The 24,812-nt window shown below is 46.5% G+C and overlaps 8 protein-coding genes across 8 annotated transcripts; 5 read left to right on the forward strand and 3 right to left on the reverse strand.

The window, feature by feature from the left end:
- Window positions 1-4: 4 nt before the first annotated feature.
- Window positions 5-1,228, reverse strand: GL218_01999 (Rho GDP-dissociation inhibitor; the record flags this gene model as incomplete). Its single annotated transcript, XM_033578486.1, has 3 exons — window positions 5-135; window positions 189-237; window positions 302-1,228. 3 exons carry the CDS (start codon window positions 1,226-1,228, stop codon window positions 5-7), a joined length of 1,107 nt encoding a protein of 368 aa, XP_033438322.1.
- A 2,768-nt stretch (window positions 1,229-3,996) lies between these two features.
- GL218_02000 (Bouquet formation protein 4) lies at window positions 3,997-5,376 on the forward strand (the record flags this gene model as incomplete). Its single annotated transcript, XM_033578487.1, has 3 exons — window positions 3,997-4,060; window positions 4,121-5,285; window positions 5,343-5,376. 3 exons carry the CDS (start codon window positions 3,997-3,999, stop codon window positions 5,374-5,376), a joined length of 1,263 nt encoding a protein of 420 aa, XP_033439536.1.
- Window positions 5,377-6,628: 1,252 nt separating this feature from the next.
- Window positions 6,629-7,914, forward strand: GL218_02001 (putative 3-hydroxyisobutyrate dehydrogenase, mitochondrial; the record flags this gene model as incomplete). The annotated part of the gene is made up of 3 exons (XM_033578488.1): window positions 6,629-6,736; window positions 6,812-6,985; window positions 7,195-7,914. 3 exons carry the CDS (start codon window positions 6,629-6,631, stop codon window positions 7,912-7,914), a joined length of 1,002 nt encoding a protein of 333 aa, XP_033439537.1.
- A 1,446-nt stretch (window positions 7,915-9,360) lies between these two features.
- GL218_02002 (Sphingoid long-chain base transporter RSB1) lies at window positions 9,361-10,647 on the forward strand (the record flags this gene model as incomplete). The annotated part of the gene is made up of 3 exons (XM_033578489.1): window positions 9,361-9,595; window positions 9,751-10,324; window positions 10,464-10,647. 3 exons carry the CDS (start codon window positions 9,361-9,363, stop codon window positions 10,645-10,647), a joined length of 993 nt encoding a protein of 330 aa, XP_033439534.1.
- A 484-nt stretch (window positions 10,648-11,131) lies between these two features.
- Window positions 11,132-13,613, reverse strand: GL218_02003 (AP-3 complex subunit beta-2; the record flags this gene model as incomplete). The annotated part of the gene is made up of 3 exons (XM_033578490.1): window positions 11,132-13,288; window positions 13,355-13,497; window positions 13,574-13,613. The coding sequence occupies 3 exons, from the start codon at window positions 13,611-13,613 to the stop codon at window positions 11,132-11,134; spliced, it is 2,340 nt and encodes a 779-aa protein (XP_033439535.1).
- Window positions 13,614-13,966: 353 nt separating this feature from the next.
- On the forward strand, window positions 13,967-14,734 carry GL218_02004 (uncharacterized protein; the record flags this gene model as incomplete). Its single annotated transcript, XM_033578491.1, has 1 exon — window positions 13,967-14,734. The coding sequence occupies one exon, from the start codon at window positions 13,967-13,969 to the stop codon at window positions 14,732-14,734; it is 768 nt and encodes a 255-aa protein (XP_033439532.1).
- A 187-nt stretch (window positions 14,735-14,921) lies between these two features.
- GL218_02005 (putative kinetochore protein nuf2) lies at window positions 14,922-16,373 on the reverse strand (the record flags this gene model as incomplete). The annotated part of the gene is made up of 2 exons (XM_033578492.1): window positions 14,922-15,041; window positions 15,102-16,373. 2 exons carry the CDS (start codon window positions 16,371-16,373, stop codon window positions 14,922-14,924), a joined length of 1,392 nt encoding a protein of 463 aa, XP_033439533.1.
- A 4,390-nt stretch (window positions 16,374-20,763) lies between these two features.
- Window positions 20,764-23,166, forward strand: GL218_02006 (uncharacterized protein; the record flags this gene model as incomplete). The annotated part of the gene is made up of 1 exon (XM_033578493.1): window positions 20,764-23,166. One exon carries the CDS (start codon window positions 20,764-20,766, stop codon window positions 23,164-23,166), a length of 2,403 nt encoding a protein of 800 aa, XP_033439530.1.
- Window positions 23,167-24,812: the final 1,646 nt, after the last annotated feature.

Here is a 24,812-nt window from a genome sequence, read left to right on the forward strand (position 1 = left end):
GCATCTACCAGTCCTTGCCGATGTCGAAGCTCCATTCGAACTGCAGGTGAGTCTTCTTGTCGTCGTCGACAAAGCTAGAAGTAGCGTTGTAGTGGCCTCGGGCAAGCATGCCGGAAGGAGCCTCTTCCTCTTGAACTATAGGGAGGTTAGATCATCCAGAATCCTAATTTCAGATTAGGAATACTTACAGCGCTTGCTGTACAGGGGCTGCTTATCTGTGTTCGGGGCATAGCTTCCCTGTGATGCATTAGTAATTGAGCAGTGAATGTTAAGTTGAGAATAATCCTCAAAGTAGACTTACCAGCATCTCGGAATCCTTGCTGACTTTGATACCCTTGCGCTTGACAACCTGGACGTACTGGAGACCGCTGAGAATTTCGTGCTGGACTTTGAAGGTGGCAACCATGGTGAATTTGCTGCCCTCCTTAATCTTGAAGGGGCGATCCTTGAGGGTGCTCTCGCTACCGGGAGCAGATAGGTCGATAACGACAGGAGCACGACCGGAGGTCTCCATAGCTAGAGAGTGGATGATGCAAACACGAGGGTCGTTGGGATCGGATAGATCCTTTCCGCCGCTTAGACCAAGGGATTGCTTGTAGCGCTGGAGAGATTCGTCGTTGGCATCTGTATCAAGGTTATTCAAATTAGACGAGTCCTTTCTATCACTAATTTGTGTCCTGGTCTGTTGGAATGTTTGTGAAGTTTTACTGGACGTTGGTGAAATGGGGGGAGAATTGGTTGATGTATTTATAAGTGTGATCTCCTCATCAAGCATCATGCTCGGTAATCCTCTACATGTCATGGCCGGATCAAGTCCGCTCCCAGATGAGGATGCAGAAGGGTGTCTCGTGAACTTCAACGTGTGCTTCTCCTTAAACCAGTTCAACAAATCCGTGCGCAGACTGGGTTTTTTGTAAGACCGTGATGCACTCGCACCATCACTGGACTTGGTCGTGCTAATTTGAAGCTGGTCCTTCACGTACTCCTTGATGAATTGTTTGGTATGGGCATTGTCATACTCTGGAATAATGGGAGGCGTGGTAACCGGTGGGCAGTGGTCCGCGAAACGGTCATCTAGGTCTTCCTCTGAAAGTCGATGGAAACCAGACGAGAATGTTGTATCATGAGTTTGCTTCATGAGCGGCATCGAGACCATGCGTCGAACAAACCCAACACGCTGAGGGGCAGCATGCCCAAGTGGTCGCGGGCGGATCGCGTGTGCATCCATATTGAGAGCAAATATGTTGATGCATTGGATAATGTGATTTGATTTAGAGAGTTGAGTCTTGGTTGAGATCTTGGTGTTGCTGAAAAAGGGTCCTTCGGTATGGCAAACTTGTAGATAAGGACCGATCCGGTATGATGTGGGTTGTTGAAAATTCCCATAGTCACTGTCGATGATTGGAAATTTCTTAACAGTCAGGTGTCAAACTGACTGACTGGCTTAGGCTCCAACCTTAGGAGGCAAACATTTCCAAGACCATGTTTCTTCTCGCGTTTTTTTAAGAGACGCGTCTAAAGTCGGTGTCGTGAACTTCGTCTTATTTTCATCCCCCCTTTTTTTCACCTAGCCCTTACCAAACTCAATACCATCCCACCTATTCTGCGTCTATAAGACACAGACATCTCTGGAGTAACGTGAAGGGAATGATAGAAAGGAATTATGAAGGTATAGTAAGACTAAGGTAAATAAGGAAAAAAAAGCCTTTATACATACCCATATTCTGATATTCGGCCAAGCTCTGCTTAGGCTGAGAGAGCTTGTAACCCTGAGTCTCCTCGGGCAAGTGATCATTTTCTTCTTGAGATGCCATTTTGATGATACTCTACTACGAAAAAAAGTAAGGCAAAGTTACTATAAAAGAGTAAGTAGATTTCCAAGTATTGTTTTGGAAAGATGTAAATAACAATAACAGACGATGTCGACGTGAGATAAAATATTGGTTAGGAGGGGTAGACTGGCGGTGATGGCTTTGTACCTTGAGACTTTGTACCTTAGACTCTAGAGGGGTGTAACTAGGCTATCAGACTACGCTATGTAAGTACTTAAAATATATGTACCTAAGTGGGATTTCTATGTCGATCTGATATAAAGAAGGTGGGTTGGACAACGATGTTACAGAATTTGGGGCTTCTAGCCAATTTTGTGGCTCTTAAAAGCTGCATGTGCAGCTTAAGCGCGGCGGGGCTAAAAAAAAAGTGTACCAGTGGCTTTGAGAGGGGCTTTCCTTGTCTTGTCTTGTCTTGCTCCCCTGAGGCCAGGTCTAGCCCTTGTTTCCTTTTTAAACATAGTTAGTTACTAATTATTGTACTGCTTCAAAGCCGCGCTTTGCCTAAGATGCCTATACATGCGTGATACGTGCGTTAGTGATGTTAGTGATACCCCCCATACTTGATGATGCCCGATATCACAACTTGGAGTAAGGGTTATAATATCTGCCAAATCGGCTATGGTCAGCTATGTCAGATAATGGTACCATCGTGCTTCTTTCTCCATCCAACGACTTCGATACGCTCACACAATAGCATGCATGTCTTCGTGGCACATATGGTAATGGAACCCACTAAATATGCTATAACTATGGTTTATTAAAAGTGAAGACTTTTTCTAAGTTGCTAAGATTTTAGTTATTTATATTGATTCTTTCACATAGGCGTGATAAATCATCAAGCTAACTAAGAGTTATCTACCTTCGGTATGTAATCTAGTGGGGTAGAGAGTACTAGGTAGTTAAAGGGGTAGGTATCTTAATTTGCCTATAAGTTCAGTGATTTCAAACTTAACTTAATACTTATCATGAATATAATAGAAACAATGCAACTTGGAACTATATAGATCTAATCGACTACCTAAGGTCGCTTAGGTAAATATATAACTTTGTTATAAGTAACTAATAGTTTATCCATACCTGTTCGTTATAGGAGCAATCTAAGCTTTCTTTCATCCCTAAGCACCCAAGGGTAGCTAGACAAGTAAATACGTGACTAGCTTGGATTTGATATAAATTGTCGAACTAGAGAGCTTCCTTATTTTACATCTTTTGGTCCTCAAGCTCTCTGGTGCTCATAAAATACAATACACATGCTACCACGTATCGTACAAACAAGCAAGACAGTGCATAATTGGATCGAGTATTATTTCGTAGAGCAAACACAGTATCAACTTATACAGTATTGTATTAATGCACTGTAGAAAAGCAATTTCCTCTTCGGTGATACAGTGGGTGCATCCGTATGTACCCCGTACTGGTCTTCCAGAAAAGGTGTTGGTCCGTGCCTTTTTCGTACTAAGGAGGAGTTAATAGACCATGCCGCAATAGACTTTTCCTATTGGATTATACTTTATAAATATGGGTCCTCTAAACCTTTCGTGGTAATTCATCAATTCCTATTTCGCGACTGCTGGGCTGTCTTGGACAAATCACCGTTGCTGACAGCAGCTCTAACTTGCAGCGCGAAGTCGAACGAAGCCCCCCCCGGCTTTCTCCCCTTCTCTTCCTCTGACCTTGTCCTTTTTCCCTAACAACCCGCCTCAAATTCGAAAGAGAGGAACCTATTTTTTTTTGCGCCGGGTGTTACAGCTACATCAATCTGTCCCCTTAAATGTTTTCTGTGGCCAAAATTTCATAACCTATTATTTCAATTTCCAGCTAGGATTTCGAATATTGGTGTACCCTTTTTATTATAATAACCTTCTCTTCCTGACGCAAGTCTGCATAACGTGAGTGAGATCCATTCTGGCGACCCGCCTATTCGACAGCCCTAAGTTCGCGCTTCTATGGCGACGACCCGCGACATTACATCGCATCGCATCGCATTTCTGCGCGACTGGATAACGAGAAACTGCTAACCCAGCAAACCAGCCTCAGTTTTCATTATCTACCTCTTTTAATACTACCCTCATTTAAATCTAATCGCTTGTCGCGGTTTCAATCCACGCGAGGCTCTATCGCATACGATAATTTCGGTCGCGTCTTAACTAACAAGTCCCTAAAAATGGCTACTCCAAGACGTCTGCCTAACAAGCATAATCCTCTTATGACTGAGGACATCCCTCCTTGTATGAAGCATCGTATCTAGGTAGTTTTTTGTTAGCTTGCATCGCTTACCCGTTTTACAGATCATGAACTCGTTTCACGTCGACGCTTGGGCCAGACCCAATTGACCGCGAAGATGGTTGCAGCCGGCACCGCAGGAGATATCGACCCTACTAGTCTTGGGGTCTTCGACTATGCGCATCTGCGGGCTCCCTTGCCAAAGGGTATCATTTCGGGTATCTTCAAGTCTTCTCCGAACTCGTATTTCCTCATGCGCCGCAGTCAAGATGGATTCGTCTCTGCCACTGGTATGTTTAAGGCGACTTTCCCCTATGCTGAGGCCGTAGAAGAGGAAATGGAGCGCAAATTCATCAAGTCGCTACCTACGACGAGCCACGAGGAGACTGCAGGAAATGTTTGGATCCCTCCCGAGCAAGCCTTGGCTCTTGCTGAGGAGTATCGAATTACTCCTTGGATCTGTGCGCTCCTGGACCCGGCTGAAATCTCCATTACGAGTGCGCCTGACAGCCCTCCTAAGAAGATCGCCGCACCGCCAAAATTCGACGCTCCTTTGCCAGCCCAGCCTCTCCTTGCACCGCCAACTCCATCATCACTTCCTCGCAGCACGCGCAGTCGTCGCTCAGCTAGCCCTTCAAAGAAACGAGCTGTCGCATCTCCACGAAAGCGGGCTACGAAAGCCTCTACTCCTCAATTACCTGCCGAAATTCCGTCTTTGAAAGAAGAAGCTGAGCCTACTATAAACGGCTCGAAGACGGACGAGGACGCTGAGTCTACTGCTGCCACCGAAGAGGTATCTATTAAGACCATCGAAAAGGAACCCGCTATTGTCTTCGCGCCGGCTGAAGAGGAAGCCAAGGTGCAAATCAAGGTTGGCCAAGAAGTTGAATTCCATGGCGGTGTCGAAACGACACAAACTGCCGTCGAAGTGGAAATCCCCCTCAGTGGAGAACCTGATGTTGAAGAAGCTACTCGAATGATCGAAGAGGCGAAGGAGATGGTGAGGATCGCCGCTGCCGAGACTGCAGCGTCATCCGGCTCGAATAGCAATAAGAGCAAACGAAAGGCTGACGAAATCGCCGTCGATGATGAGGAGGAGGAACAAGAAGATGATGAAGACGAAGTATTAGAGGAACCGAGATCTAAGAAAGTGAAGACGGAGGTTCAGTTGAGAAAGGAGCGTGTTAGAAACCGGGCTCTCGTCGGTCTTAGCGCGACCCTCGCAGTCGGGTAAGTTTCTGGACTGGTGGAATCTGAACCGTTTCGTAAACTAACCATCTTCTCCAGTGCCCTAATCCCGTACGTCATGGGCGTATTCTAGCCTAGTACTGCCCTCGAACGTTCAGTTCCAGGCCCTGCAATTGTTTAGTCCCTTAGTATCCCCTCATATCGTCCTCACGATCCCGTCTCATCTGGATTATTTTACTGGGTTTTGTTGGTGGGGAAACCCGGTTTACTTATTTGTTTTTTTTTTGCACATACCCCCCTCGTACAGTTGGTCAGAACCAGCTGTTCAGATTCTGATTTTGCGTAGCTATATGAAATGGCTCATGTATCTATACATCACATCCCCTTTTGGTGGTCTCTCGAGAAAGGAGGGATCGCTTTGCTCCTACACTACAGGTCCCGAGAACTTCATAATGAAAAATCGAAAATTCACTCGTTCACTCGTGTTTGAGACATTTTTTAAGGTCAACGGCTCCTTAAGAGATAATGATTCAAATAGTTTGGAATAGAATTTCCTATAGAACTACGAAGTAGCGAGGAGGGTTCTTTTAAGTGCCTAACTCGACAAAGAGTCCTATCAACAAAGAAGCTTATCTCAATTTGACCGAATTTATAGTATTTGTGATATGGAAAGGAATGTGCCTCATCACCATAAATATCTATACTATATCAACCTACCTATTTACTTATATGTAGTTAAAGTAAATGTTGTACAACAACCCACTGGTGTTAGTTAACATGCGGCTCATCTGATAGTGACTTGATAATTGAAGTACCTAAGCGACTTAATACCCGTTCCGCGTTACGCCCAAAAAGGCCGATAAGAGGTATCCACCATCGCTAGCCGATGGCCCAAGCTTTTAATTATCTAAAATGAGAATAAAAATTTTCGCAATCTCATTTTATTCTCGTTTTTTTTTCCAATTCCAATTTTCAACCCCAGCAGAGGCGTAGCATTCAGACACTGAACTGCCAAATAATCGCATTAAAGACATCTAGAGAGATGAATATGATGTCTATAGGCTAAAGCTGGTGTAATGGATTGTTGAACAACAACGCATTCCTTCACAGAAGTGATGTGCGCGGCGCAGATTGTTTTTGGCTTTTGGCCTGGCCTATTGAGGTGAAGTAAGGTCACTTGACCTTCTAACCTAAGATTTTGGCCGGCAATGGTCGGTTCTGCGGTCCTCGGTACCCCGCGGGTGTTCAGGGCTTTGGAGAGAGTTGGAGAAATCGAACCCGTCTCCAATTGACTTTTCTACCACGCTTCTTATGTCTACCGTTGCAGCTACTAGTTGTCTTCACTTGGTGCTGGAATTGTTTTGCACATGCTACCTCTTTCCACCATGAGAGTTCACACTGTTGCACGGAATGCTTTTAAAGCCCAGAGACGGGCCTTTTCGGCTTCGTCACGACGGTTGGAGAGATATGGTTTCGTTGGGTTGGGGCAAATGGTATGTTGATGAGTTGGAAAGCTTTGTTTTGGTGGCTTGTGCTATGACGGATTAACTAATGGGATACGAATTTAGGGGTATCAAATGGCCAAGAATCTACAGGCGAAACTCTCGCCGAGTGATTCAGTCAGGTTGTTCGATATCAACGGCGATGCGGTGAAACGCCTAGCTGAAGAGATGCGGACGTCTCAGACTGATGGCGCTGTGGTTGAACTTGCGCATGATGTAAATGATGTTGCAAAGGAATCGGTATGTGGTCTACTATTCCCTTAATTCTCTATATCTCAATTTTCGTTCACATGATGATTACGTTCTATCTATGATCTAAGTTGGGGCCGGCTTGCCGGTTTCTTTTATGATTAATTTATTTTTTATAGCCAATCCTCTGAAGAACTTATCCCATATTCAATTTATTTTTAAGATCGTGTTAGCTCTCAATGCTAACTGAGTCTTGATAGGATATAGTAATTACGGTGTTACCTGAGCCGACACATGTAAAGGGCGTGTATCGAGAGATATTATCCCCGGATTTACCAACGAAGGACAGGATATATATCGATTGCTCAACTATTGATCCTTCGTCTTCTCGAGAGGTTGCAAGTTGGGTTACTAATGCAAACCAAGGCCAATTCGTTGATGCTCCCATGTCGGGTGGTGTAGTAGGCGCTGCTGCAGGCACTCTAACTTTCATGTTGGGTGCCCCGGATGCTCTAGTACCAAAGCTAGAACCGATATTACTACGGATGGGAAAACGAGTATTGCACTGTGGCGTGCAAGGCAATGGACTTAGCGCCAAATTAGCCAATAATTATTTGCTTGCCATCAACAATATCGCAACAGCAGAAGCGATGAACCTAGGCATCAGATGGGGTCTCGATCCTAAGACATTAGCTAATATCATCAATGTTAGCACTGGCAAATGCTGGCCAAGCGAAGTCAATAATCCGGTAAAAGGAGTTGTTGAAGGCGCACCAGCTAGCCGTGACTATTCTGGCGGGTTTGGCATTAGTCTAATGAAGAAGGATCTGAAGCTTGCCATTGTAGCTGCAAACGAAGCCAACGCAAAGTTAGAACTTGGCGATCGGGCGAGACAAGTCTACGAAGAGGCTGAGCAAGTAGAAACGTGTAAAGGCAGAGACTTCTCCGTCATATATAGATTCTTAGGCGGCAAGGAATAAGATCTAATTTGAACATACCATCTAATCTAATCTGATCCGATCCGATCCAATTCGATAAAGTGAATGCATTAATATACCTTCCCTGTAGTTATTAGATCGGTTATTAATCGCTTATCAAATATATCCATGAGACCAGGTCTATATTTTCTTGTAGTATGATAGATTAAGGTACGTCCCGGTGCAATGACCCGGGTGGCGCCCGGAGAATCGAACTAACGCCGTAGCGTCCCGGATGAGGTCTCTTCCGCCCAAAGATTGGGGAGGGGCCCATCGGACCCCTTTCTAATCTAATTCCATAGGTAGCTCTCTTTATGTAAGTAGTGGTGACTTAATGATGACGATACTTATTTACCTGACTCTGCTCGATCACACTTATACTTTAGAGCGAATATACCTAGAGAAGTAGGTGGTACATCTAGTTATCTTTGTAAGTGTAGAAGTTCTATTCGACAGTGTAGGTGTGTGTATGGTACATGACAGCGCAGCAGCACAGGCCTTGGCCTTGGCCTCGGAGCTGGGCAAAATGTCGTTTCGTCAGCTCGGCAGCGCAACCGAGCTCTGGGCATCGGCGTTCTAGAAGCCCACATGGGGGGGAGGGGAGGAGGGTTCTTGGTCAGATCGCTTAAACGTACCCAGTAAACCCTGCTGGGGGGACACCGGGGCACCTAGGTATGTATCTCTTGTCGTTTTTCCGCTTTTAGTAACCTTCTCGTTGGGTATATTACCTATCCGATCAAGATCCCGCACCAGATCCTCACGCTATCTTGCGTATTCGCTGTTTTTTATTGTTGTTTTTTTTTTCTCGGTCGGCGGCTTGCCAAGCTGTGAATAAAATCCACACACCCTTTGTTTCCCGCTTACAGTAACCTAAACCTCGCCTCCTCCCCGATGATGCCCGCGTTAAATCAGATTTGCCGTGCCCATGGCGCGAGATAGATCGTCTGGGATATGTAATATTCCCACGAGGCTCCCACGACCCGTTTTTTCTTTTCCCTTTTATATATCTGTAGTGCCGCGCTGCTGGGTTCGGGCTGATCTCTTGTTTCCCTGGATATACATATACATATACATACATACTTCGAATTTCGGTATCCCTATCCTATAGTACTCTTAAGCTATAGCGTCTCTCGCTAAAAACTACCGTTTCGTTTCGTTTCGTTTCGCTTCGTTTTATTTATTTATAGCTTACCTGCTGGCCATACGTTCCGGCGATTTGGATTATCCAAGCGCTTGCCCTTCCGAGATCTAGCTAGGTAGCCATTCAACAAAATCGAAATAAGTCAAACTCAACAACAGCTTGGACGTTGGGTAGGAGTTGTTGCTGTTGCTATCAAGGATTTATATAGTTAGAAAGAGAAGAGAGGAGAGGAGAAAAGAAGAGAAGAAAAAATAAAAGAGTTAATTCATATCGAGTTATCCTACGGCTTGTCCAGCTCGACTTACAAGATGTCGAATACTACGGATGCGCCGCATCGCGTATCGTTTAGATCTTGCACTGAAGTCGGCCCTTACTGCCCGGTCCAGGCTACGGTTCTGGGATACTATCCCAACCTCGGCGTCAATGCCTTTCTCGCCGCCGCGTTCGGTATATGCATCATAGGCCTCGTCGTCACCGGTGTTTGGAAGAGGACTTGGGGTTATTCCGCTGCCCTTACCGCGGGATGTGTTCTTGAGTTTGCAGGTATGTTTCGTCTTGTCCTTGCTCTATGAGCTTGCTTGCTTGCTTGTTTTTCTTCGACGCAGCATAAGAAGCCGTTGAGCAACCCACCCAGTCTCTCATATAAATAAATAAATATATAATATAATATATACCCATGCTAACACCCCAAACCCCAGGCTACATCGCGCGCGTCCTCCTCCACAACAACCCCTGGGACTCCGGCGCCTTCCAGACGCAAATCTGCGCCATCATCCTCGCGCCGACGCTAATCTGCATCTCCATCTACCTGACGCTCAAGCACGTCACGCTGTCCATCAACCCGGAGCTCTCGCGCCTGCGCCCGCGGCTGTACCCGCTGATCTTCGTGCCCGCCGACGTGTCCTGCCTGATCCTGCAAGCCATCGGCGGCAGCCTCGCCGCCTCCGCCGGCTACGACAACCCGCAGCTGCTGCTCTCCGGCGACCGCGTCATCATCGCCGGCATCGCCCTGCAGTCCGCCGTCCTGGGCGGCTTCGGCGTCCTGTGCGTCGATTACTACCTCCGCACCAAGAAGTGGGTCGTCGCCGGCCACGCCACGCCTCAGGCCCTGGCCATGTGGAACGATAGGAAGTTCCGCATGTTCTGCTATGCGGTGGCCGGTGCGTACGCGGGGATTCTGATACGGTGTATCTACCGAATTGCCGAGATGGCCGGAGGATGGGGAAACAAGATCATGCAGGATGAGCCGTCGTTTATTGTGCTTGAGGGATTGTAAGTGTTATCTATCTCTATCTATCTATTTACTTACCTACCTTACCTCCCTCCCCCCTTTTCCCCTTCCAATCCTACTTTTCTTTAAACTTTCTCTCCATGTTCTCCCAAGAGACGTCTACTAACAACACAACAACAGCTGCATCATCATCCCCGTCGTCCTCCTAACCGCCTTCCCGCCAGGCTTTCTGTTCCCGGCAATGGCCGAGCGGGAAGCCCAGCGCTTCAAGAAAGGGTCCAAGGGGGAGAAGGTAGCTGGAGAGGAGCCCATCACGTCGGGCGATGAGGGACACCAGACGGAGCAGAAGACTCTTAGCGTATAAGATATCAATGTTTCTTCGTTTTTATTATCTATTGCTGTTCTCCTTTTAGTTGGGAATTAGATGTACGACTAGCGGCCTCTTTTATTTTGCTGCCTGGTTCGTTTACCTTTTGCATATATATAGCGTGTGCGATGATATAGACACCTCTACCTAATTCTCTTAGATATCCACGGTTTTGCATACCCCCTTAATATTCTATACATATGACATTTATACATTGACTAGCTATCCAAAGTACTACTTTCTATCACGAATGAGACAGCAAGTCTCGAAATTGAAAAGTGCCAGGAAAATTACGCAGAATGATCCTTTGAATGATAAACGAATATATGGGCAATCTTTCTATTATTCTCTCTAGGCAGATAGCCAAAAAAGAGATCTAGCAACGCCTGGTTCTATCTAGCCAGTCCTAATGTCCTTGGTGTCTATGCATTTCTATTTGTATAGCTCTATTTGATATGCAAAGAAGTAAGCAAGTTCGATGTTACCTATTAAGGAACCCTTCTAACTCAGCTTTGGAATTGTCTAATTCCTCATCGGTCGCTTCTTCTTCCTCTTCTTCTTCAGATTCCTCCTCCGATTCCTCTTCTTCTTCGCTCTCATCTTCCTCCTCGGCGTCTTCCTCGCCTTCATCTTCCGCCTCCTCTTCCTCGTCCTCGGCAAGCCAATCATCTAAAGTCTTGGCCCCTGTCCCTGCTGACGTGGAGAGCCCATTGCTTCTACCTGCTTGCGCTCCTATTGAAGAGTCCCCAAGCATCCGCGCCGCGGGGATAGCCCTCTTCTCTTCACTATATTCGTTCGGGACGCCATCCTGAGCCCGAAGCTTCGGATCCGGCTCCCTGCCCTCTTCAACCCAGTCTGGCAGGGGCTCGTATCCTCGTAGGCCGTGCACGCCTCCACCTCCGGCAAGCACTAATGCTGAAGATCCTAGTAAGAACCCTTTCCGTGTCTCTGACGGACTTGGCGCTTGAGGTGCGGGTTTCGGCGCAAGTAGCATTAGCGTCGCTAATTGAGGCACGCTCAGCAACGCTTTATATAAGCGCGTGCGGTCGCGCAAATCGTACGACGTATCGTAACGGACAAGCAGGAGGACATAATTCCATAATCGGGCTATAGGATGATCCTCTGAGTTGGGTGGGGGGTCGTTGTTCTCCTGATCCGACTTTTGCGCTTCCGTTGTCCGGTTGAGATGATGTAGGTAGACTTTCGCTGCGAGTAGGACGATCTGCCGCTTAGCGATCTCGGATTCTTCCGCAAATGCTTTGAGAAGTATTCTCAGCACGTCAGCCGCGATATTGTCCTCGCCGTTTAGACCAGCAAATTCACCCACGAGCCAGATGATAGTTGCGCGAGCTTGCGGGTCGGTCGCGGAATCGAGATTCTTCGCCAGGCGCACAACGGTTCCCATATGTGCTTGAGGTTCTTGTTGGATAAGGTGACGGATTACCGTGAGGGACTCGGCAGCCAATGTGCCGTCAAGACTCGTTATTTGCCCCAGCAGTAGTCGCATACATCGGGGTGCAGTCGCCGGATCTGCTTGCGCGCATCGACCAATAGCTCGCACTGCTTCGCGAACAAGCGACTTATTTGTCCCGCGAGAGAAGTGTTCGAGTTCATTAAGGATGAGGCTTTTCGTTTGTAAGGGGCTATGGGGAAATATTAGTGCGAGTACCTCGAGCTTCAGCTCCCACACTGGAGCTGTGTCGGTAGCGCGAACGAGAAAATGAGAGGCGTATTTAACGAATGAGTCCGGGTGAGTAAGACAGACAGATACTATGTTGTATAGAGCGACTTGTTGAATGTCCTGTGCTCCCCTTAAAAGAGCGACTAATGGACCGACGGAGGCTTTGGTGTATTCGGGTGTACCTAGGTCCGCATAACAACGAGCCACAGCTACCACCACACCTGAGTTCCTACTTTGTAGAAGTGGTTTTATTCCATTAAGTAATAGGACAAGATCCGGATCGAGAATGACTACCCGTTCCCCTTCCGAGGTAGGTTCCGATTCACCCTCCCCGTAGAAGTCTTGCAGATCGGCTGATTTGTCTTTTGATCTGGCAGTCTTTGTCCGCCTTGGGAAGCACTTCCGTGCGTATATAGACATCATTCTTAGCACTGCCAGCTGACTCCACTCGTCCATATCTACAATCTTTTTAACGAGACTCCTGTAGTGCTTGTGGATTAAGTCAACCCTGTCGGGACATATTTCCATGTAAGCACTGACCGCAGCACCGGCGACAAAGTACTGCTTGTCGCCTAGGAGCGTTGTCAGGTATTCTAGTAGCTGGGGTAGGGTGCTCGGTTCTAGACGGTAACATTTCGGTATGGCGAGAGCGGCAGCCTTGCGCACGTGAGGGGACATATCTACTGTCCCCTTTTTGATAGCTAATGATACAATCTGACTGATAACAGGGACTCGAATGCCGGACATGGTTCTTAAGGCGAGTGCTCGTACTTGGGGATTAGAGTCTGATAGAGACTTTTGGATTGTATTAATAGACAAGAGGGCCATATCTGGTTCTTGTTCGGCATGGTGTATAAGGTATATGTATACAAGTTTTTTGATTTCGAGGTTCGGTGACGCTACATTCTTGACGATGGAAGAAAAGAATGGGAGAGTTTTCTGCTGGCGGTACATCATCTAGTTAAGTAGGATCGATCAGTCGGCGTGTTCTAGTAGTCGGCAAGGGGAACAGAGCATGCGTACAGAAATAACACGTCGCAGTCCATCAAGAACTTCACGGTCATTTCGGCTGTCGAGAAGCTTCTTTAGTTGCGCCGTCGGTAGAGATCGTGTAGTGCTACGAGAGCTACGGGCAGCTTGGGCCGCATCGAGGGTGAGCTCTCGAGCTATAGAAGGGAAGGTTAGTCCACCTCGGTCAAGCTATGTCAAGCTATCCTTAGAATTGAATATGGGGATTCTCACCGCTCTCAAGCAAATTAGATATTCGAGAGATAGACTCCATAGCGTAGGTGAAGATGCGCAGACAGCTCGTAAGCTGTTGCGTTAGTTGTGTGTTCTTAGGTGTGTGACGTCGGTGGAAGAGTTGCTGGGTTCAATTACAGCGATGTTGAACTTTTGGCGGGGCTTTTCCCCGGTGACCTTTTATGGGGCTATCTTCAAACTTAGTTCTATATTAAGTTAGTTACAGGTGGTAGGTGCAACGCACTTATAAACCTTTTCTGGGAAGCGGTTTCATTTACTTATATCATTTACTTATACGGACATGGTAATCGAACCTAGTATATGTACCATTTATGTAATTTGAATATTCATCATTGAGATTCTTGTAATGGCCTTTATAAAGTCCAAATATTCATGTCTTCGGCACCCTTTCTATTCCTCTCCCCGGCACTACCTTCTGAACTTCTAACTTATATCTTAACTCATCACGTCCATCCAACTACTCTGGTTATATGTTCTTCCCGCTTAGAATTCCTTGCGTCTCTTTCGGACGATGTGCTTCAAGGGACAGCTCATCCGGACGAGGTAGCTTCTGATAAACATCCAGTAGAAACTTCAGCATCTGCTGCTGCGCCAAAGATCCAAGATGTCAAACAAGAACAGGCCAGGCAACAACACCGGCTTCTCTCCTCTCCGCTATACCAAATAGCCACATCGCGGTACATCCGTGTCGTCTACATCCCCACAGTTACGCATCTCCGCGCATACTTGTCTGTCTTCTCACCAGATGACTCTGAAGTCCCAATTCCGCCCCCCGGCTTCAACTCTTTAGGGAAATGCACACCGTGTATAATACTATACGGATTCCTACAAGTGCATCGCGATACGAGTGAGTGGAGCGCCCAAGGTCTCGGCAACTCTGCATCCACGCTAGTAGAGCTAGGTCACCGGTTATCGTGGCAGACGATCGTTATCGAGCCCCGGAAGCATAGCTCTGCATCTCTATTTGAGGAATCACTAAGAGAAAATGTTCCCTTTTTAAGTGGCGGTGGGCGGAAACTAGGTCCCGACGCGGAGGCTGGCGGTTGGACTGGTCGGACTGTAGAAGTCGGAAGAGTCATGAAGAGATGGTTTGATTTCCAACTTGGGGAATGGGATATAAACTTGAATGAAGACAAGTAGACGCCAATAAAACATGGCGAACTTTATAAATAATATGGTATCTCTTCAGATGCCTAAAACACTAGTTACAATAGTAGTAAGCCCTATGTGCACTTTTCCGGCCCTGGTCGGTATGCAACACCTTAACGCCTACCGTGGTATCATCCTTTCATGGTCTCGTTATCGTTAAAAAGGTGAGAGACAATGGTCAGATGGAGACGGCCTGCTCCATCTCCGTGATGTACAGCTTGATGTGTGACTCCATCTTCAGATACTCATCATATGCGCTGTGAACCTCTCTCTCGATGTTCTCCTTGAGATCCAGCATCTATCTCATCGTTAGTACCAAGTATAGGGTAGTCGAGGGGAATAATCTGAGTATACGTACCTTCTTCTCAGTTTGCTCAATTCGGACCCTCCTTCGCTCGATCTCTGTGCCCTTCGTTGCGCGCTCCTCTGTCAACTTCTTGTGTAATGCTCGGAGCTCTTCCATCTTCTCCTTGGCTTCCTGGGCTTTCTCTCGACTATGGTCGCGGAGTTTTTCTGTACGCTCGTTCCACTTGCTTAACTGCCTCTGTAGCAATGCCTCTGTTCTCTCCACTTCTTTAACGTTGTTGCCACGTTCTGATAACGCATCTCGTTGCTTCGCGTTTCTAGCATTTTCCTCTTCCTCCTTGGCTAGTTCTGTTGAGATCTCATCGAGAAGTTTAATACAGGATGCAACATCCGTCGCCACAACACCGAAGGAATCCGTCGACGTCTGCAATGCTCTTGCTCGTCGATCTAGAGAGTCTATATGGGCTTTATCTGTGTTGAGAGTATTGCTGAGCTCCGCTAAACTTGTTTGCAACGCTTGGGGACTTTGTAGTGTGTATGGTCGTAGCTTGGCGCTCTCCTGCTTAAGCAGCATCTTCTCGGTTGTTTTCTGTTCGAGCCGTTGTGCCAACTCTCCCTTCTTTGCCTTCGCCTCTTCTAGCCGAACTGCGACCTTCTCTTGGTTCCGTCGTAGTTCCAACAGAGTCTTCTTTAGCTCCTCATTACGTTCCGTCTTTTCGCGAACTTGGGCTTCCATCGCCTTCCGGTTATGTCGCATCTCTTCTAATCTGGCTTCCAAGTCTTGGTTCTCGCCATATAGCGTCTCGATCCGCGTCTTGGTCTGTTCGGCCTTATTGAAATGCTCGTCAATGACATTGGTCTGACTTTCGCGGAACCGAACGAAGTTTATCAAGTAACTGAAGATCTTGACGAGTCGGGGATGTGTGGGTTTATATAGATCGCTAAAACTGAAGTCGGTAATACCGCACTCGAGAAGTAGTTTGCGCAGCGACACGTAGAAGCCTAGTAAGTTGCGAGTATCGGGAGGCACGATATCGGTGAATTCGCCGCATATATCCTCAGCTGCAGCGCGCATCGCTGGCTCGACAGTATCACGAGTCGCATTCAAAAGCAATTCGGCGAACCACTCGAAGATCATTTGTACTTGTAATGGATTCGGCTTCTGCAGGTCGGCAACGGTAAAAGGGATCCCGATGTCTGTTATACAACCGACGATCTCTCTGTCCGGCAACCGCATAAAGGCGTCAGCTTCCTCCTCCTTCTTTCGCGTGCGCGACTGGTTTTGCGTCGGCGGTATTATCGACATTCGCGAGTTATACGCCATAGTCACGCTATTTGATAGTTGTAATCTTCGAGGGGGTTATAGAATTCGTATGTTCTATAATATCAGATAGTACTATTTTTTTTTTTTTTTTTTGAAATTGTTCCGAATCGTTAAAATGTCGAGCTAGGTGATAGAGTGGAAAAGGCTTTAGAGATATGTTTTGATACGGTTGCTATGTGGGTGTAAACAATTGATTATGTCATCCTTACTGATTGGTTAAGCACTTTTACTATATCTTAGGTAATATATTCATACTTCAATCGCACCTAGACAGGTAAGAGGTACCTGAGTGTGTAGGTACCTACCCTACATGTAGTACAAATATGTAATTCGTAATAGAGCATTTCTTCTCGCATTTCCATGAATTCATCATTTCTTATTTCTTTCATCTTAAAGCAACAAAGCCCCACGAGTTGGCTACCTGAAATCTCAGCTACTATGTGGGCTGAGTGGCTTAAGCCACTATGTACCGCCCTTAAAATAATGTCCGACGCATGCAAACTTCTATGATAGGCTACCTACTAAGGTCAAATATCTTCAGAAACATTGGTATAGTTCTTGGCCACTACTGAATACTTAGTTCGATTTGCTAGTAGTCCATAGCAGATGAGAATAGAATTGAAACCTCTTCAATAAGCCTCATTTTTAGCTATTCAACCCAACCGTCCGGTAATAGACTCGACTCCAATAACTCAGGGTACAGCCACAATCAGGAATCTTTGTTGAATAACAGCAGGCAGTAAGTCAGTCCAGTCCAGTCCTTAGATCGCCAGAAGCTTCACTATAACAGACAATTTAAGTAAACATCCAATCAGAATTTTTCAATCCTAGATCCTATTATATGCATGTGAGCATTCCTATACTCGGATCGCTTATTTCCAGATCATCAGGGCTGCGGAGAAGAGACGTTTACATCCAATGAAAGTAGTTGTACGACAACTGCGCTTTTCATCCTCCTAGATTTTCTAGAGATCCACAGGAGAGGAGAGGAACGGCGGCTCGCGATGTAGAACCTTATCAAAGTCAAGCGTCCAATCATCCAATATATTTCTCACCCAGAACGGAGACGGTAGTAAACTACCTCAACTAGATTTGCTGCTCTGGTTAGAGCGATATGGCAAAAGAATCCAGAGGTGTTCTTATCTGGATGCACGTTTGGGACCGATCGACCATTAAGCTTCTCAGGAACGGTGCTCTTGCATAAGGACCCAGGGGAGATGCGTGTGTTAAGCACACAACCTTCTACGTGTCAGTCTTGAGAGGCATAACTACTATGTCTTGAGTTACCACCGCCGCCCCCGCATATGCAAGTACCATAGATCCAGATTTCCAATGAGAGCCGAACAGGCTATCGCCAATATCTACTTGCATTTTGCGTCTTTTTACATATGTGCGGGTTGGACAAGACACTTAAGCGTGAAACTCTCGGCATCTTCAAGGATGAGTTGCGGTGACGTATAAACCAAGGGAGACAAGGTAGAATGCCCTACAGCTATCCTTTTACAGGAACGAAGCGCCTATCATTTCCATTCGTGAGTTTACTACCCGAAGCTATGCCCTATTGCGATGTACGAGCCGTACTATATTCACAAAACAGAAGGCTAGGTAGTTAAACTACATTACCTACCAAGGTCTACTCATTCTCCTCAATAAGGAGATTTCTAGGTAGTGTTCGTAATGCTTAAAGGAAACTAAAAATTCAATATTGGCTGCAAGTAGCAATAGTTTCTGTTGCAAAAAGCGTGACAGCGTCCAAATCCTCCTTGGCAAGGTCATGAATACGAGACCTCTCCGGGTTTTAGGTATTCCACCGCCGAATTTTCTACTGGTAACATCTGCTACTGTACGGTATGGGGCAGCCCGCCTCGGTTACAGCGCTGGTCGACAACGGTGGATATCTGGCGCTCGCTAGCATGCGCGTAACAAAAATACATAGGGGATTTAGCTTGGCATAGCCATGGTCATTAAAAAGAGGCAAGTATTCTATTATAATCCTTCTGTGTGTCTGTGCCTGTAATTGTAGTTGTGTAAGCACTCTACGAAATCGTTTCGACATGGTTAATACCTACCTCAAGACGATGAAGGATGGATTGAAAAAAAAAAAAAAAAAGATATTGCTACAATTTCTATTAAGAAAAGGTTTATCTATTGCGTCCGATCGAACTTTCATTATGGATGTTCCCACGCAGCCTACGCAACCCGCGTCCGATTACCACGAGTCGGCATAGTAGCATGGGTCAAGCGGCAAGCCGTGCCGCCAAACGATCCGTTAACGCTATATATTTGGGGCTGCTGTTTCTACCTAGTAAAGCTCGGACGTGAAACTTTTCATAGTGCGTGCTTTCGGGATCGTCGAGTAAAGGATCGGATTATGGAAACAGAAATCATCTGTAGGTTAGAGAATTGTATGATGACATATTTCAAGTTTATTAAGTTCCAAGTTATGATAATGGGTCGACTTAGACTTCTGATTACATGAAGACATAACTATACCAGGTAGTGAATGAAAGTTTGGAGTGGTCATATGTCGTACCTTGCCGTTTTCCTTGTACCTGACATCACCGATTAAAGCTTAGCTGTACCAGGCCCGGCTTTCGCTTTCAAGTGCCGCCACGCTATGCAACGCCATGTTATCATTGATGGTTGCTAAAGATCGCTATCGATGGGTTAGCCCAGAGTCTTCACATCAAATGACTACCTACATGTAATCTTCGTCTAATATGTATACCTATCGCTAGGGTTATGTTAGGTACATAGTATGCGTGTAAGTGGACAGTACCTTAGGTAGCTAGACCTATGTAAAAAGCATGTACATACATATAGTGAGCAATATTATTGTAGGTAGATAGTTTGTCGATAACCTATTTTCATTGGCCGCGACTCATATTAGGAGGCCGTTTCCAAACCATCTCCACTACATGTAGCTTTAGTTCTCGAACCTTATGTAAGTGCCTGCATTCTTACAGTACCAAATGTATCAATAAGATTCGTCGTTTACTAAACTCACTTCTGATACATAACATATGGTGGTCCTGTAAGTCTTAAACAGAGACTTAGACTCTCTAGTAATTTGAAGGATTTTCGAGGGCCGGGTCTATCTCGTATCCTATCCCTATGTAGAAAAGTTGGGTGTATTGAGAGTTTGCCATTAACAGGTAGTAACCTCATTGGATGCTCATTAGATGCCTATTGGATACATACATACATGCTTACATGCCCTATGTACCTTCATATAAACCATGTACCATACTTCGTACCCAAATTCTTTTTTCATCAACCCGCACCCTGTCAAATGCGTGGCCCCTAATAGGACCAAGTTTGGCCAGGGTTGTAGCGATTCGGATGTTACATACATGATGTAGGTACAGGTAAGTGGCTAGGAAGAATGCGTCCAATAGGTATGCAAAAAGTAACTAGTTACTCGAATAAATGATTAAATTCCTACGAATCGCTAGATATTACGAGGTACTCATTACTTATATGCTACGTAACACAACCGAATTCGATATGTACAATAACTCTCAATTACTCCACTAAAAGGTGATTGTCTACAGTACCCGCGTACCCGTCAGCCCGTTAACATCCAGCCTGCTAACCCAAGGGTTCCCCCCCCTGTGTGTGACTTCATTTCGCAAAGTCCATTTAATCGCCCTTTCCCTGTTGTTCCTGTTGTCCCTGCCACACGCACTGACTGAAAATAGTAGTTGCCAACGACGCTACCCCCGTTTCTGATTTTTTTCTTTTCCCTTATGTCAAGTTCCTTGTAAGTGTTCCATATCTCCCCACTGCCGACCGCCACAGTCCCTCTATCGGTTCCCTCTAAACTTCTCTCCCCAAAAAAACTGAACCACCTCGAACCACTACCTATCACCACCACCACCAAATCTGGAGCCCAATCCAAAACTTGCAACATTCCAACACGAACGAGCTCCGTCCTCATGCCTGCGCTGGAAACGCATTGAAGCAGTTCGCGTCGACCACAATATCCACAACTTCCATTTTTTCAGTCATCGCTAATTGGTCTCTTAGTCTGACTAAAGCGATCAAAGTAAAAGGAGAGACATCAATATAATCTGCGTGTAATAACGTCCTCGGTTGCTGCGGTGCGACGGCGTTTTGGAGGTCCTATCAATTCGAGCAAGACGCAGTTAACAACTACACGAATTAGTTTGCGATAGATCTCGGCGAACCGAATCGGCCGGTGGCATTCAGTTCAATACTTTACTGATTATATGCATAATTCGAGTTAATCCGCGCCCATGGCGATAATCAGTCTGCGGCGACCGTCACCCAGCATCGTCGACAGGAACCCACCATCGCGCATTGCGATATAGCCTCGCTAATATTTCCTATAACCAAGGCCGACCAGCGACCATCAACCTTCGGAAATATGGCCATGTGGCCTTTCCGTCGCAGGGGCTCGCGCAAGCGATCTCGAACGCCGGCCCTCGGTTCCGATGCCGACACTTTAGAGCGTGGTCGTCAAGCGCAACCACCATCGCGAAGTCAGACCGAACCCATCGATACTACAATAGGCAATGAGTCACTAAGAGGAAAGCGAGATGGTCCTCACAAGTTGCAACGGCGTCAACGTACTTATAGCTTCTCTCCCGGGCGTCGAGACTCTATACGCGTTTCCAAGACGAAAAAGGGACCGGTTGCATCGTTACCTGCTGACTCTATACCGACCGTCGCAGATGAGGCATATAGGGGTCACGGACTGCCATCGGGATCCAATGACGATCTCGCGACTCGAGTGCCGACTCTGCATCATGAGAACTCACGAAACAAACGACGGGGCCAGCCTTTACCACGAAAAAAGTCCAGTAAGCGCCGGAAAGAGGACCATAGCCGGGAGGCTGAAATCAAGGCCATGAGCCAGTTTATGCCAGTACGCCCTGCCGCAGACGCATGGCCAGCTGGCCGCTTAATGAAAAGGGAAAGCAGACGGACAAGACCGGGTTCGAGTAGGAACTGGGATGAACCTTCCTCCGATATTTCATTGCCTATGCCTCGCTCTATTCATTCGACCATGTCGACGGACTCGGAACAACTCTCATGGAAAGTCTCTGTCTTCGAGTCTCTTGCACCTCGCCCGACACTACGATGTGCTGCCAATCCTGTTTATGGACCAGCAGCCAGCAGTGCGTTAACCCGATCCCAGTCCACAAAGCGGAAGCTCGCAGAAAGGAGCCCAATCCCTGAAGCTACACTCCGAGCTCATAAGAGGATCGACAATCTGGCGGACGACTTAGATGCATCAGATTTACGAGAATTGATGGAGCGAGATAGGCGGAGGAGAGAAAGGAAGAAAGAGAAGGAACGTGAAAGAATAGAGAGGCGTCTCGCTAGGAGAGCAGAGAAGCAGCGAGCAGAAGAAGCCGAGGCTGTTAAGAGCGGTACTCCACCACCCCAGAATCTGGAGAGAGGTGTTCTGGGCCGTGAAATAGCTGGCGAAGATCCGGCTTCAGTAGTTATTACATCATCGAGAAGGAGGCGCTCGGACGACTCGCCACGGAGACACAGCAGGCAGCAGGAGGAATTGGAAGCCCGTGGAGATTCACCAAAACCTCTAGATGAGTTTCATCGCACGGAAAGTATTCCCCTTGAGCCATCTACTCCAGCCAAGGCTCCAGAATCCGAGCAAGTGCCCGAGTCTTCCCAAAAGCAGCAGCAGCAGCCATCTTCACGCTCCTCGAGCCCGAAAATTTTAAGTTTTATTCGTACAAGGACATCGCGCTCGAGGTCACCCAAAGATTCCGCCCGAACTAGGACTGATGTTGAACAACCCTCGCCTTCACTAACTAAGCTAGACTATGCAGAGTCTGGCAGCAGGGTCTCCGACGCCGGCTCCTCGAGACCGTGGAGGTCATTCTTCAAATGGGGTAAGAATAAGCGCAGCTCCGGCCCGTCATCTTTTTCGAACACTTCGCGAGATTCCATGTCAGCAGGCCCACCGCCAACACATCATAATTTCGTACCGCGAAAAATCAGCTCAGGCGTACCCAAGAGGACTATGTCTCGTTTCCGAGAGGACCTCCCTGAGTTGCCTATATCTCCTCCGGACTCGCGAGTGGCATCCCCTGATGCCGATCCTCTACCTGTGGACCCCCTACCCGTAATCCCTGATGACGTGCAGATGCGCTATGATACACCAACATCGGGCCGTCGATCACACGACGTTATGCGGGCGACTCCTATTTCCTGGCAGCGAGATGAAATCCAATCGTCGCCGGCGCCACATTCTATGTCGCTCGCCTCTATCGATTCGGAGGCATCTTGGCTCTCGGGCCGCATTAATAGGAAGCGAGCCTCATCAGGTATGAGAAATTCGCTTCAACAGTACGCTCAACCTGCTTTCTCTACGGAATGTGAGGAACATGCTTCAGACGACGAAAATATTGTCGAGGATGAGTATATGAATAGCGTCGTCCCCACTCACTCACATGAAAAGTCTACAGGCGAAGCTCGTCCGAGCAGCGATGAGGAAGATGAAGACCGTGAAGCTAAGTGGGGTGCTGTTGGTCAAACACCTACCGTACACCACAGAGATACCATGCGAAGCAGAGAAGGCTTTCTTCAGTCCTTTGACGATGATGAGAAAGATCTCGAGAAATACAGCGACGATGAAGAAGAGGGTCAAAGTCCTGTCCAACCGCAGAGAGCAACTAGCGTTAACCTTGATAAGGGTCACGCTCGGAACTTCAGTGCGGGTAGCGCTAAACTGCTAGAGATATCCCCTCGAGCATCTGGTGAGAACAGGCGGAGTTTAATCGACCGCGGTACTCAGTAGTGCTATACACTGACTAGGAGCGAGTGGTTTGACACTACTTGGCACCAAATATTTCAACACGAAACAGGTGCATGATTTAAGCCAGGAGATACGATTGACATTCATTTTCCCTTCCCTTGTGTCTACATACGACCAACAACTACCAACTCAACCACATTCATTTGACATTTCCTTCCTCTCTCAGATACCGACCTTATTCGCTCATTACAACGTTTCTTTTCATGTTTCAACGCATAAAACACCAGAAAAAAAAGTTGAAAAAAAGAAAAAGAAAGTATCCGGTCTATCTCCTGGCTCAATGATCGGAATATTATACCCTTTTAGGGTCAACCAAGAAAATGGAAACTCCCAGCGTCAATGCGGTTCTAGCTTCACTACCCAGCGAAATACGCTACCCTCATTAAGCGTTTCGATGTGCATATCACTCCCACGATATGCCATGCGTCTCTATGGACTTCTTTGCTTCATATTTGCAGAAACATGTGGAGGAAGGGTAAAATACGGCTTGTTTTTTTTTTATTTTCTATTCTTGATATACTGCGATACCACAGGGGTTATGTGTTTTTATTTTCGCGTGGCTTTGTTATCTGTTTTTGATACCACTCATATTCTGCTGCAGCGCAGGGGTTCATGAGGCTTCCAGAGAGATGCCCACAGTGATGCATAGATGTCTTCTCACACACTGACCGACCTAAATTTCGATAGCTTGTACTTCGGTCTATTCGAATTGATACCTTTTAGGCAGGGCTAAGGATTCGTGCATGCTAGGCAAGCGCATCAAATCCACAATCTTCTCATGAGATTATTGATGTTAACTCACATGCTCGTATGGGAGACTACTGGGAGTTTTACAAGTTAACCCGATCGCGATGCGTTTTCCGGTTTCCGGATAGATATGCCTGGGTGAAGAGGACTTAGGTTGGCAAGCAGGCAAGGGAGCAGGTGTTCAGGATTGGGAAAAAATTAGATGTTCGAATCAAACTAGAGGTGTTTGGAAATATCTGCGAGGCCGACTTGGGCCATTTATACCCTTGCCTTGCCTGTAACGTCGGAGTTTAGGTTGGTCACGTTGTGTACATGTATGAAGTATAATGCTTGTAGACTTGCGAGCTAGAGAAGAAAATTTGTTTTCGATCAATTTCATAAAGGACCAAATTAGTTGTGATATGTGGTAGTCTTATATAATCGCCATCATATTCATGCAGACCCCTGGTATTCAAGAACTTGTAAATCCAAACACTTGGTTCCCGCACATCAGCACTTTCTTTAGTGTAACCCAAAAGATCACGGGTATGCAGTGAGATGATTTGGAATTTGGAATTTGGTTAACCGTGCAGAAACGTCATATTCAAATTGTGACGTGTCGAATGCTATTAAAAACTGATCATAGGTATTTGTGGTTATTTCAAACGCCGCGGACATAGCAAGATATAGTCCTTTACTAATACTAGGTATGTACGAGATATATGATTTGGAATATTTTATGGAATCAAATTAGCAGTAGTCGGGGAAATATTTTGAATCACCTATGAATAACGATTAAACGCCACAAAACGTAACCTAAAACACCTTATGAGCCACACTTAAAAAAGATAAGAATCGCGTCATAGGAAAAACTGACAAATCAAAGTTTACATCATCAGCTA

This window comes from Daldinia childiae (genome assembly GCF_008694065.1).
Source record: "Daldinia childiae strain JS-1345 chromosome Unknown Scaffold2, whole genome shotgun sequence".
Taxonomy (NCBI): Eukaryota; Fungi; Ascomycota; class Sordariomycetes; order Xylariales; family Hypoxylaceae; genus Daldinia; species Daldinia childiae.